Source organism: Lithobates pipiens, unplaced genomic scaffold (assembly GCF_037356315.1).
Source record: "Lithobates pipiens isolate NorthernLeopardFrog02 unplaced genomic scaffold, aLitPip1_a1.2 Scaffold_10, whole genome shotgun sequence".
Taxonomy (NCBI): domain Eukaryota; kingdom Metazoa; phylum Chordata; class Amphibia; order Anura; family Ranidae; genus Lithobates; species Lithobates pipiens.
This window is the reverse complement of record NW_027507686.1, coordinates 26,575,566-26,588,516: the sequence shown is the minus strand read 5'-3', so window position 1 is coordinate 26,588,516 and position 12,951 is coordinate 26,575,566. Positions and strand designations below refer to the sequence as shown.

Sequence of the window (12,951 nt, the reverse complement as noted above, 5' to 3'; positions counted from 1 at the left end):
ACATGCTATGGACCCAGAACTGATTCACTTCAAAAATCCTACCTGGACTTCATGATTTAAAACAACACCTACTCCATCTCTATGCTATACTCGCAGTTGATCGAGCACCAAGCTACCAAATATCATCTCCTGCCTTTTCGCAAGTGGTCTTCTATACTCAGCGATAGCAACCTTTCGGAAAAAAATTATTCAAGGCCATAATCAAATCTTGAAAAATCATTACGGCGGAAACTTGGAGGGAAACCCACTTCAAAATAATCCATAGGGCATACCTTCCTTTTCGCATGAGTGGATCCGACCGCTCACAAGCACAATGCTCTTGGTACTCTTCTCATCACCCTACCTTACTTCACCGTCTTTGGGAATGCCCAGTGATCACTAAATTCTGGGAAACGGTACTCAAATACATTACTCAAGTCGACAGCAATGTAAAGCTTACCAAAGACCCAATTTTATGGCTATTCGGGTACTACTCCCAACACGAAGGATCACTGGCAACAAACAAATCAACTCCGACCCAATGGACTCATCTATGCCTCCTGGCAGCCCGGAGGACTGGATACAATCCTATCGAATTTCCGATCAAACACGCAATTTTTTACCAGATGGAGAAAATGTATTGAATACACCTATGATACCAACGAGATTTCAACGATACTCTACCCATTTAGGTACACTGACTGGTACTTGAAACGCTCAATCACAAACTCCTTGGGAAAAACTTACCATACAAGACCGCTCCAACCCTGATCAGCCGGTTATATGAGGTATACCTGGGCAATATATGTAAAACATGCCAGCCACTTATTCCTCTACCCCTTCATTTTATTGCATATGTCTATATCAAAAATATTTTGTTCTATTGTGCCTTTATCTATGGCTCTATCACACGAGCAGGTCACGAGTAATACCAATCGTAGCACGGTTCGACCAGTTAAAGATTCCTTGCCCTTATCACTATCCCCCCTTTTATTTATTTTTTCCCCTTACCCTGGCAGTATCAGAGTACAATGTACAACATTTATGTTAATTCAAAATTGTAAGGAAGAATGGGCAAAGATATCTCAAACAAGAATTGAAAGACTCTTGGCTGGCTACAAAAAGCGTTTACAAGCTGTGATACTTGCCAAAGGGGGCAGTACAAGATATTGACTCTTCAGGGTGCCCAAACTTTTGCAGACGCCTTTTTTTGTTTTCTGTAATTTTGAAAGTGCAAATGATGGAAATAAAATCTAACTTTTTTTGACATATTATAAGAATGTCTAATCTGTAATTTGATGCCATTTGGAGATTTTTCCATCTTTCCTTGGCTTCGTTATGCACAATAATACACATTTTTTACCTGGGGTGCCCAAACTTTCGATCCCCACTGTATTAGTGAGCATTGATCAAGTTCCTGAGTCTGTACCCCCGCTGTGCCCACTATAAAGGGGTTCCCACCATTTCTGTGCTGAGTTCCTAGGACTAAACATTTGCTGTGCCTACTGGTAGGAGTTCCCACCATCCCTCACTTGAATCCCAGATCTGTAATACCTCCTGTGTCTTATGAGGGGTTACAACCATCCCTGGGTGTCCAGGTCCGCAAAATGCACCACCCCTGTGCTGAGCTCCACATACTGATTTAATTGTTTTCTATGTGCTCTGTTCACACCATACATGGTGGTGCTAAGAAAAAAATTATAATAATACAGCTCAACAGACATGGTGTGAATAGTGTAACAAATGACCACTTGATGTAAAGCCAAAGCCCACAGCACCCAATGGCCAGCCAGGATGCAAAGGGCTGCCATTATAAATCAAGGGGCCCCATGCAGCCTGTACCAAACAGAATTTCTAAAATGTAAAGTTTTTTTTATTTTTTACTATTTTAAAAAACACAGGCACGCGGGGGAAACTGATGTGGGCCGCCCAGGAAGGGTGGGGGAAAATCAGTGTGGCGGGACGAGAGGACAATTACAGAAGGACATCCTGTGTCTGTATCTTCCCCTCCAGCAGCTGAAAGGCAGGCGGGAGGGAGAAGGAGAAACTGTCTTTCAGCTGCTGAAGGGAGAGACACAGACATAGTGCATTGTTCTGTAATGGTTCTCCCTATGCTCCACATCAGGCCCCCTGGTACCCCCCCTATTGGCAGCTCTGAGGGTGCACCTCTAAACGGATGCCAGTTATAAAAAAAAATTTATATAATGCCTGAGAACAGCAGTACACTCACTGACGTCAGCCCTAAATATCACAATCTTATATGGCAAACAAAATTGATAAAGGACAGAAAAAAAAAAAAACTGAGAATGACCATGTAGATCAGAAGCAAAAAAGAGAAAAGAAAAAGGTAAGCCTAGACTTCAGCTCCATAGAGGGCAGTGGAGTGTACTTCCTGAAGCATGGACTGCCCTTCTGTTATCAGCAATGGCATAAAAGACTTCTAAGCATTTTTTTGACATCACGCTTGTATATGCGAGTCTCCAGAGTGTGCTCTGACATTACCAGCAGGCGTGTTCCAGGATCACTTAAGGTAGGGGGTAAAGCTGCAGCAATACCTGGATGAAAACTATTGACCGCAATTAGATTGCCGTCCATAATGGCATGGGTGTCCTGTACCAACAAACCTCTCGTCTCCCCATGCATTGCACAGGAAGTGGGCAGAGCTGTGCTCATTGCTATAGGTCAGTGTGCACCAACTTTAGCAATGCAGTCTGTAAGCATTCAATGAAATGTAGATTTTCCTGGCTTACTTTCTCTGCTCTTCACCTAGGCCACCTCTACTCCGCTGACCTCTAGCCATCTCCACCCTTACAGGGTGACCCCCTATATTTAACCCTTCCAGTTTTTCCAGCACAAGTTGTGCGTGGTCTGGGTCGCTGTAGTTCAGAAAGGCTCGGCGCTGGGCTCCCTGCCAGGTGAGCTGGAGAGGAAAGGCGTCCCGGCTCCTCAATATACTCTTCAGTTCACTGACCCGTGTAGTAGAAGGGATATCACCAATGTAGACAGCGGAGCTGTCTTTGTGGTCGGCGGGTGCTGCCTTTGGTCGCACATGTGGAGGGCGCGCCTCTCTATTGGTGTATGGAGAGGGGGAGGTATGATCGGTGCTCTTCACCGAAGAATCCGGCTCATCTTTCAGCGTCACGTCCTTCCCCAGAAGCCGTTCTTTGTCCCAAAGTTTCTTCAGGATCGGAATTTTCGCCATCATCTCATGGCTTATCTACACAAGAAAAAATAGTTTTCATTCACACACCCCTATGGTCTAGCAATAGCCATGCCCATACACCAGCTGAAGAAAAGAAGAACGATTCCAAAATGCCTTTATTTGAAAATCGCTCAATAAGCACCTGTTGATGCAAGAGTGGTCTTATATAAGCTTTGTCAGCCAGGATAGTTATTGTAATGATTGGGCACACGTTGAGTGAAACGCGTCTACGCGACTGCTTTTTTGGTGTCCTTGGTAGGCATGAGCTCCGGCGTGTTCGCATCTCTGCAGCCGTGCATCGGGGAAATGTCTCACTGCCTGCGATTAGCGCAGCGCTGTGCCGTCTTCCTGATGCACGTGGAGTGTGCGAACACCCCGGAGCTCATCCTTAGTCCTTGGTGTTATCACGGCGAATTCAAATAAAGGCATTTTGGAACCTGGATGTTACATAGTTAATCCGTTTGAAAAAAGTTCAACCATAATAGTTCAACTATAAAAATAAATAAAAAATATCATCATACAATCCCATATACCCAATCCTATACCCACAGTTGATACAGAGGAAGACAAAAAACCCCAGCAGAGCATAAGCCAATTTGCTACAGCAGGGAAAGAAAATTCCTTCCTGATCCCCCAAGAGGCAATCGGATTTTCCCTGGATCAACTTTATCGTACAGCCGTTCTTTTCTTCAATTATCCTATGGAGGCGACCCGGCACTACTATCAGGTCCCAATTTAGGTATTACATACACCAGGGGATCCTTCTTTCCCCACTGTCTAGCTGTCAGTTCTCATGATTCTCCCCCATTGCCTAGCAGTCAGTTGTCACGATTCCCCCCTCCCCCCGCCTTTACCACCATTGTGTGGCAGTTTACATGACCATAACCACCACCCCCCGTTGTTTAGACGGACACTTCTTTTTGTAGGGATGCACCGATATATATCGGCCACCGAAAAGGATTGGCCGATGATGGGGTTATCAACATTTTGCCGATAAAAAAAGCTGCCAATTAACTTTAATATAAAAAAATTGCATCCCATTGACTTTAATGTGCCTGACATTTTTGCATTGAAAATTTTTTTTTTTTTATTCTAGTTTTCGGCCACGTGCATCCTGAATTTTTGGTACCGGATCTTATATTTCGGTGCACCGCTACTTTTTTGACCATATCCTGTTTTCTATAAGTGTTTTCTGCCCACACCCCTGTTGTATATTAGTGTTGATACCCCCCCCCGTTGTCTGGCTGGCAGTTTTCATGTCCATACACCCCCCGTTGTCTGGCAGTTTTCATGCCCATATCGCATCCCCCCCCCTCCCCATTGTCTGGCAGTTTTCATGCCCATATCCCCCCCCATTGTCTGGCAGTTTTCATGCCCATATCCCCCCCCATTGTCTGGCAGTTTTCATGCCCATATCCCCCCCATTGTCTGGCAGTTTTCATGCCCATATCCCCCCCATTGTCTGGCAGTTTTCATGCCCATATCCCCCGGTTGTCTAGCATCTTCCATGCTCATTCTCTCCTGTTGTCTAGCAGTTATTATGCCCATAACCACCTGTTTTCTAGAACTTTGGTTGATCTGGAGATGTGGGCATTTCTAGGAAGGTAGCATTTGCATGCAGGCTGCCATAGGCAATATCCACATGTGATGCGGGGCCTCCATGCTTGAAAGGACTGGAATCCAAAAAGGATAAAAAGGGTGTGTCAAGGACAACCAGACTGGCAGGAAAGAGATAGATGATGCTGGATGTTCTCAAGCCAGGAAGTGAGACGAGCTCTCTGACTTGCTGCAGCTTCTAATGCACATTGTGAGAAGCTCCCAGTGTGCGGTAAAATCAGAGTAAAGCATTTCAGTCCAGGAGAGGAGTCGGTACAACTGGGCAAGACTGAAGGGGAGACAAGAAATCGGACTTTATATCTTTTGCCTGAACTCAATGGACATCTTTTTTTTTTTTTTTAACCCGACAACATAAATATTCCATAAGATTCTGTCATCTTGTTCAGAAGCAAACACAACAGACCTTAGACCAAATGATCCCTGTTGGCTTGGGGCGAGCACAGTCCGTCTTTATCACCCGGGTGGGTGTCAGGATGTAGTCTACGGTCAGGTCATGGTCACCCAGCAGCTCCTCCGGGATATCGAGCACCTTAGAAAGCAGAAGTAAAAGATAAGGAGGTCCAATTATAGTACAGGTACAATAGGTTCACCCCAGGGACCCGCATAGGATGCATCCTCCTATTCTATAAAACACACACAATCCGGCTCCTATACCCACATGTGTTAGATTTAAGTTTAACTTCTTGCCTACCGGCAACTTTCACCCCCTTCCTGGCCAGGCCAATTTGCAGCTTTCAGCGTTCTCACACTTTGAATTTCTCATAAATTTTTATCATTTTATTTTTTTCCTTCACACAAATAGAGCTTTCTTTTGGTGGTATTTACTAACCACTGTCTTTTTTAATTTTTTGCTAAACAAAATAAGACAGAAAATTTTGAAAAAAAACTTTTTTTTTTCATACATTGTTATAACATTTAGCAAACAGCCAATTTTTTTTCCTTCAATGATGTGCGCTGATGAGGTTGCACTTGATGGACACTCATGAGGGGGCACTGATGAGGCGGCACTAGTTAGCAGCACTGGTGGTGGGCACTGTTGGGACCGATGTCCCTGTAACAGAAGACGGTCCTTGGCTTTCATCTTCTCTCCTCATGCTGTGGGTGAGAGAAGAAAAAAAGCCAATAACCAACCAGCTTGTGTGCGATCAGCTGAGATTGGCCCTTTACCCCGATATGTGATCAGCCAACATGCAACAATCGCAGAGCACGCGGGCAGTGCGATTACGGAAGGACATCCATGGGCACCCTCCCGGCATTCGGCTATAGCAAGCACTTACAAATCAAAACCAAAATGGCTTTCTAATCCCCTTACTTTAACCTCTCTGGATCCGAAATATGAATGTTGTCCTTTATAGTTATGGATAATGTAAAGCTTGTCATGGAGTATTCAACATCTGCTAGTTATGTGCGCTCGCTGCGATTTCTAGATTTGCAGTTTGCCCGAGACTCGTAAGACACTGTTTAACCACTTCAATACCGGACATGTTCACACCCATCTTGCCCAGGCCAATTTTCAGCGAGGTCAAACTTTGAATGACAAGATTAGACTAGAGATTTCTTTTGGTGGTATTTAACCACTTGCTTACAGGGCACTTATACCCCCCTCATGCCCAGGCCAATTTTTAGCGCTCCCACACTTTGAATGACAATTGCACGGTCATGGAACACTCTACCCACATTAAATTTTTATAATTTTTTTCACACAAATAGAGCTTTCTTTTGGTGGTATTTAATCCCCACTGGGCTCCCCCCCCCCCCCGCAAAATATAACACCAAAAAAGACGGAAAATTTTGGGAAAAATAAATAAAAATATTAAGTTTAATAGTTTGTTATACATTTTTTAAAGAACAGGTCATTTTTCACCTTCATTGATGTGCGCTGATGAGGCAGCACTGAAGGGTACTGGTAGGCGACACCGATATGCACCTGTAGGTGGCACTGGTGGGCAGTGCCTCTCCGTGTTCAGGACCGATGTCACTCTGTCACATGCCGGTGATCTGTACAGGGGGTGCACATTGTAGAGCCGCCAACTGTGGGGTACTAGGGGGCCCTGAGAGGGCATATGATTTCTAATAGGATGCCTTAGGTTTCTGCATTCATTTTCTTTTTTCAGCCCTCCTCCCTTTATTTCCAGCTGGTGATCCTGCCAGTAACTGTCCTAAAATGACAACCCTCCCTGTATTATAACTACTGCGAGAGTCATAGTTGTCAGCGAGGCTGGACCGGGGGGGTTTGACTAGTCATTTACAGAAGGTGGATGACACAAAGTATTTCTGGCAGGATCAACAGGCTTTTTGGGAATTGCTGAAATAGTTCTTAGCCTGCAAAAAGAAAGTTGCCAAATCTAAGAACTGGTACTCTGCAATATATTACATTTTTGTCCTTGGGTTAAGTTCAGCTTTAAAACAATGATATCCCAAAGATGGGTTCCCCTTAAATGTCTCGCTCACCTGACAGTCATGAACAACAGTGACTACGATGGTTTGATCCGTCACCGCCCCCATGGCCACCATCATGGCGTATTCCATGTCTGCAAACCCCTCTCCTTTTCCGATCCGCCACCCTGGGGAGGAGAGAGAAAGTTACCGAACTAGGTGGGGTGGACCAGACAATTTACTGGACTTAAAGTAAAAAAATAAAAAATAAATATGTTATATATATATATATATATACACACACATACACACACTGAGCATGCCGCTGCTAACGGCGATATGCCATTACTGGCTGCTCCCGGGAGTGACATCATCGCAGCACTGGCCAATCACAGCTCCGGAGCCACGATACACAGAATGAAGATGGAGGCTCCGTGGAAGAGGGGACAGCGGTGTCATCGCTGCCTCCTGTGTCAGGTAAGTGATGCATAGTAACCCATCATGCTTTACCTTAGCAGGAAAACAAAGAGGAAGTAAACCCATCAGGTAGGCTGAACTGGACGATTACCTTTTTCCGACACCGCCACGGAACCCACCACTACCAGATCCACCTGCACTGCAGCGTCCAGCCCCAGGGGGACGCTGTAATCCCGCACACCCTGCAAATAAGGAAAACAATACATAACACAGGAGGATTAAAAGAAGAAATACCTGTGTGCAGAAGTGACATATCACAATCCCTGTTATCCAACATAGAAATCTATCTGTGCTGGAAAAAATGCATTACAAGGGCACATAATCTTCTAGTGGGTTTGTGAGGGACAACGTCCCATGCCTAAACATTTGTTACCTTAATTCACTGGTCCTCAACCCTGGCCTCAGGGCCCACTAACAGGCCAGGTTTTATCTATTACCTTGGAGGAGATGCAGACTAGAATACTGCAATCACTGAGCAGCACATGATATCACCTGTGATGTATCTCAGTTATCTTGCAAACCTGGCCTGTTAGTGGGTCCTGAGGACAGGGTTGATGACCAATGACTTAATGCATTCATTAAGGTAAAAAATTGTTTAGGCGTTAGAACCACAGGAGCAGAGAAATTCTTACAATTCTGCTATTGGCCAAGTTATTCACCAATAGAGAGATACAAAGTAACATTTAATCTCTCTCATAGGCGTGCGCAGGGGATGTGCCAGGTGTGCCGGGGCACACCCTAATCACTATGTGCAATGACCATTCCTCTTACTGCCCGGGCTTTGCCCATGTTGGCCCCGCAGTGCTGCTGGCTTCACAGTGGGGATGGTGTGTTCAGGGTGATGTGCAGTGTTAGTTTTCCACCACACATAGTGTTTTGCTTTTAAGTTAAATTTTGGTCCCATCTGACCAGAGCACTTTCTTCCACATGTTTGCTGTGTCCCCAACATGGCCTCTCGCAAACTGCAAACAGGACTTCTTATGGCTTTCTTCCACCAATGACTTTCTTCTTGACACTTTTCCATAAAGGGCAGATTTGTGGAGAGACGACTAATAGTTGTCCTGTGGACAGATTCTCACACATGAGCTGTGGATCTCTGCAGCTCCTCCAGAGTTACCATGGGCCTCTTGGCTGCTTCTCTGATGAATGCCCTTCTTGCCCAGCCGGTCAGTTTAGGTGGGCGGCCATATCTTGGTAGGTTTGCGGTTGTGCCATACTCTTTCCATTTTCGGATGATGTATTGAACAGAGCTCCGTGAGATGTTCAAAGCTTGGGATATTAGCCGCTGGCTGAAGACAATACCTGCTGGCATCATCCTGGCATCAGCTCTCAAAGTCCAGCGATGTACCAGTACGTCACTGGTCGGCAAGTGGTAAATAGTGCCTTAGTCCATATTAAGGGTCCAAAAGGAAAAAAAATCTTGGACCCACCCTGTATTATTCTTTTCTCTTTGGGCCCTTAATATGGACTAAGGTATTATTTTAAAGAGGATTTTGGACATAATATAGAACTTATAAACTTCCGACATCACTTGCGCTCTTATGTTTGGTTTGTTTATGCAAATACCAAAATGCCTTGATGGGCGGGTGTCAATCTGGAGGAGTGGGCGTTCCTAGGCAGGCTGTATTTGCATGCAGGTAACACCCACATGCGATGCTGAGCCTCCATGATGGCAAGAACTGAAATCCATACAGTTGTAGCACCCTGGAGTTTAGGCAGGGTTACTCCCCACAAATTTACTTGCCAGGAGTTGTTGTCCTGGTTAACTGATAGAGATCCATTGATTTTCTCTTAAGTTTGAACTTGTTGTACTTTTCTCTTCTACCACTAAGTGGCTGGGTACTTGGTGGGATTAGATATGAGAAGGGCAACCCAAGGTCAGGATATGGGTATATGGGGTATCTCAGCTTTTGGGCAGGGGTTTTTCTGAATCCCTTGGCCTGCTGGGAGAGCCTATATATTCGGGTGGAGTCAGGTGACCCATGTTCCATGCCACCTGGACGGGGAAAGGGCTGGAAGATACTGGACATCCTCCAGCCAGGAAATGAGGCGGGGCTCTATCTGACGTGCTGCAGCTTCTAATGCACATTGTGAGAAGCTCACAGTGTGCGGTGAAATCAGAGTAAGCCATTTCAGTCCAGGAGAGGAGCCGGTACAACTGTGCAAGACTGAAGTTAAGATTTAAAGGGTTTTCCTACCTGTGAGGTGGAGCAGATCCTCAGAATCTCTTTGGTGGCCCCAGGGGGAGGGTGATCCTGTTGAAGAGGCCGGAGCGGAGGCGTGGTGTGGGGACCAACAACGTCTTATGAGCCTGCAGACAATAAGGAACAGACCGATATCATTCCAAAGTGTGTGATAGGACTTGTAATTCTAAAGGCCAGTGAATTGCATGCCCACCCCCCTAAATTATGCAATGGAAATTTACGTCAGCATATTTGTCAACTCTCTGTGGCGGATTAAAAAAAAAAAAAATGCTGTGTGAATTTCCGATTTGCTATGATCATCAGCTCCATCTAGTGGCCATAATGGGATATTTTCCTGAAATAACGCATTATGGCCACTAGATGGCGATGGAAAACATAGGGAATAACCAGAGATCTACTTATTAGCTGAGATAGTATTTCATATACGACCAGGAACAAGAATTAGAATGGGAGTCTCCGATGTGGAGTTATGGATCTGCTATGGATTTCGGCTCACCATACCTGCAAAGCCGCCAGTCGCACTCCTTCCAGGGGCTTGTCAGGGTCCACCTTAACCTCCCGCGTTGTTTGGAAGACCCCCAGGGAGGCGATGTTCTGGCCGGCCTGCCAGGAATTCTAGACAGAGAGGGAAAGTCGGTTACTTACTTCCAGGGTGAGGAAGCGTGCGTGCTTCTGCGGCGTGTCGGGGTTTATCTTAATGTTCGTCGCCCCCTGGAACTCCTGCAAGCCCCTCAACCTCTCACAGGCTTGTGCGGCCCCCTGGACACCAACAGGAGATATATAAATGAAAAAAATATATATATATACACTTTATATGACATTCTTTAATTAAAGTGAATGTGAACCCCAACATTTGACTTCTTTGATTGGCTCCCTTTAGTCATAGCTGACCTCCATCCTTCGGTTGTACCGGCTCCTCTCCTGGACTGAAATGGCTTACTTTGATTTCACTGCACACTGTGAGCTTCTCACAATGTGCATTAGAAGCTGCAGCAAGTCAGAGCGTGCCTCATTTCCTGGCTGGAGGACATCCACTGCCATCTAGCTCTTTCCTCCCCAGCCTGACTGTTCCTGGCCCGCCCCTTTTTCATTCATTGGATTTCAGTTATTTCAATCATGACGGCTCAGCATAAAAACCTGGCAGAGGCTTTAACCCTTCACTGCTCCCTGTAGAATGAAATACGTTTTGGCTGGAGTCAACCACAAGCCTACCTGACGCAGTCATTGTACTGCAGAAGGTCGGCTCGTTCCCGCAAATCGCCGTCATTTTACGTTGGGTTTGGGAACTCTATTTTGTGGGCATCCACTGGCCAGCGGGGGGAGCCAATCAGTGGGTGGGGTGGACTCATTGTCTGCTTGCCACCCGCCATCTTTCCCTGCAGCGACAGAACGGGGATCTGCCTGTGTTAAAGCTGAACTCTGTTCTGACAGGGGAGATCACACAGTCCCCCATACAGTTGGAACACATTTAACTCTTTGATCGCCGATGTCAACCCTTTCCCTGCCAGTGTCATTAGCACAGTGACAGTGCATATTTTTAGCACTGATTACTGTAATAATGTCACTGGTTCCCAAAAAAAAAAAAAAAAAAAAAAAAAAAAAAGTGTCAAAAATGTCAAGCGTCCGATCTGTCCACTGCAATGCCGCAGTCCTGCTAAAAATCACTGATCACTATCATTACTGGTAAAAAAAAAAAAAATTAAAAATGCCATAAATCTATTTCCTATTTTGTAGACGCTATAACTTTTGCACAAACCAATCAATATATGCTTACTGCGAATTTTTTTTTACCAAAAATAAGTTGAAGAAAATATATATATATATATATATATATATAGATATATATATATATATATACACACACACATATATATATACATATATATATATATATATATATATATATATATATATTTGGCGTAAACTTAAGGAATACATTTGTTTTTATATATGGTTTTGGAAAAATTATTTTAACAAAAAGTAAAAAAACATTGCTTTTTTTTCCAAATTTTCTGTCTTTTAAAGCGGGAGTCCGCATTTTTTATTTTTATTTTTTTAAAAGCCAGCAGCTACAAATACTGCAGCTGCTGACTTTTAAAATAGTGACACTTACCTGTCCAGCGCGCCCGCGATGTCGGCACCCGAAGCCGATCTCTCGATCGTCTCTCGGGTGCTGCCGCCGCCATCTTGGGTATGAGAATCAGGAAGTGGAGCCTTTCGGCTTCATTTCCCGGTTCCCTACTGCGCATGCGCGAGTCGCGCTGCGCAATAAGAATGGACCCGCTGCCTCTGGGATCTGTGTGTTTCCCAGCAGGCAGCGGGGGACCTTCGGAAAGGGGCGTAATGTACGCCCCTTTCAGCAGAGAGCTATCCCGGAAGTGGGTGCAGATACCTGTACTGTACAGGTAGCTGCACCCCCCTCCCCCCTGAAAGGTGCCAATTGTGGCGCCGGAGGGGGGGAGGGTTCCGATGAGCGGAAGGTCCACTTTAGGGTGGACCTCCGCTTTAAAAACCGTAGAGGTGATCAAATACCACCAAAAGAAAGTTCTATTTGTGGGGGGAAAAAAAAGGAATGTCAATTTTGTTTGAGCACAGCGCCGCACGAGCACGCTATTGTCAGTAAGGCTGCGTTCACACCTGAGTGTTTTCGTTTTCAGGCAGAAAGTCGCGCTTTTTCACCGCAATTTTGCACAGGTCAAACGGTCACCAATGTAAAAAGAAGAAAAATGTAATCTGCCTAAAAAGAAAAGCTCCAGAACTTGTTTGAGTTTCAGCCATTTTGGAGTGGAGACGTGAACCTTCTCCATAGAGAATCATTGATATTTTTTTCCCCACCAAGTGTTTTGTAGCTTCAGGCTTGAGGTGTGAATGAGGTGTGAATGAGGTGTGAATGAGGTGTGAATGAGGTGTGAATGAGGTGTGAATGAGGTGTGAATGAGGTGTGAATGAGGTGTGAATGAGGCCTCAAAGTGACGCAGTGCCGTATCGCAAAAATAGCCTGATCATTAAGGGAGTAAATCCTTCTGGGGCTGATGTGGTTATATCTTAAGGGAGATTGGGCAAGGAAGGGTGCAGGACAGAGGGGGAGGGGGATAC

The 12,951-nt window shown here is 45.2% G+C and overlaps 1 protein-coding gene across 1 annotated transcript in view; it reads right to left on the bottom strand.

Annotated features, from left to right (window-relative positions):
- Nucleotides 1–804: 804 nt before the first annotated feature.
- MTHFSD (methenyltetrahydrofolate synthetase domain containing) overlaps nt 805–12,951 on the bottom strand; it is a gene marked incomplete in the record, with an annotated part of 17,894 nt that continues 5,747 nt past the window's right edge. The window contains 7 exon segments of the mRNA XM_077453148.1: nt 805–3,196; nt 5,202–5,327; nt 7,250–7,362; nt 7,743–7,833; nt 9,850–9,902; nt 9,905–9,962; nt 10,501–10,614. Coding sequence (XP_077309274.1) covers nt 2,726–3,196; nt 5,202–5,327; nt 7,250–7,362; nt 7,743–7,833; nt 9,850–9,902; nt 9,905–9,962; nt 10,501–10,614 — 1,026 coding nt within the window.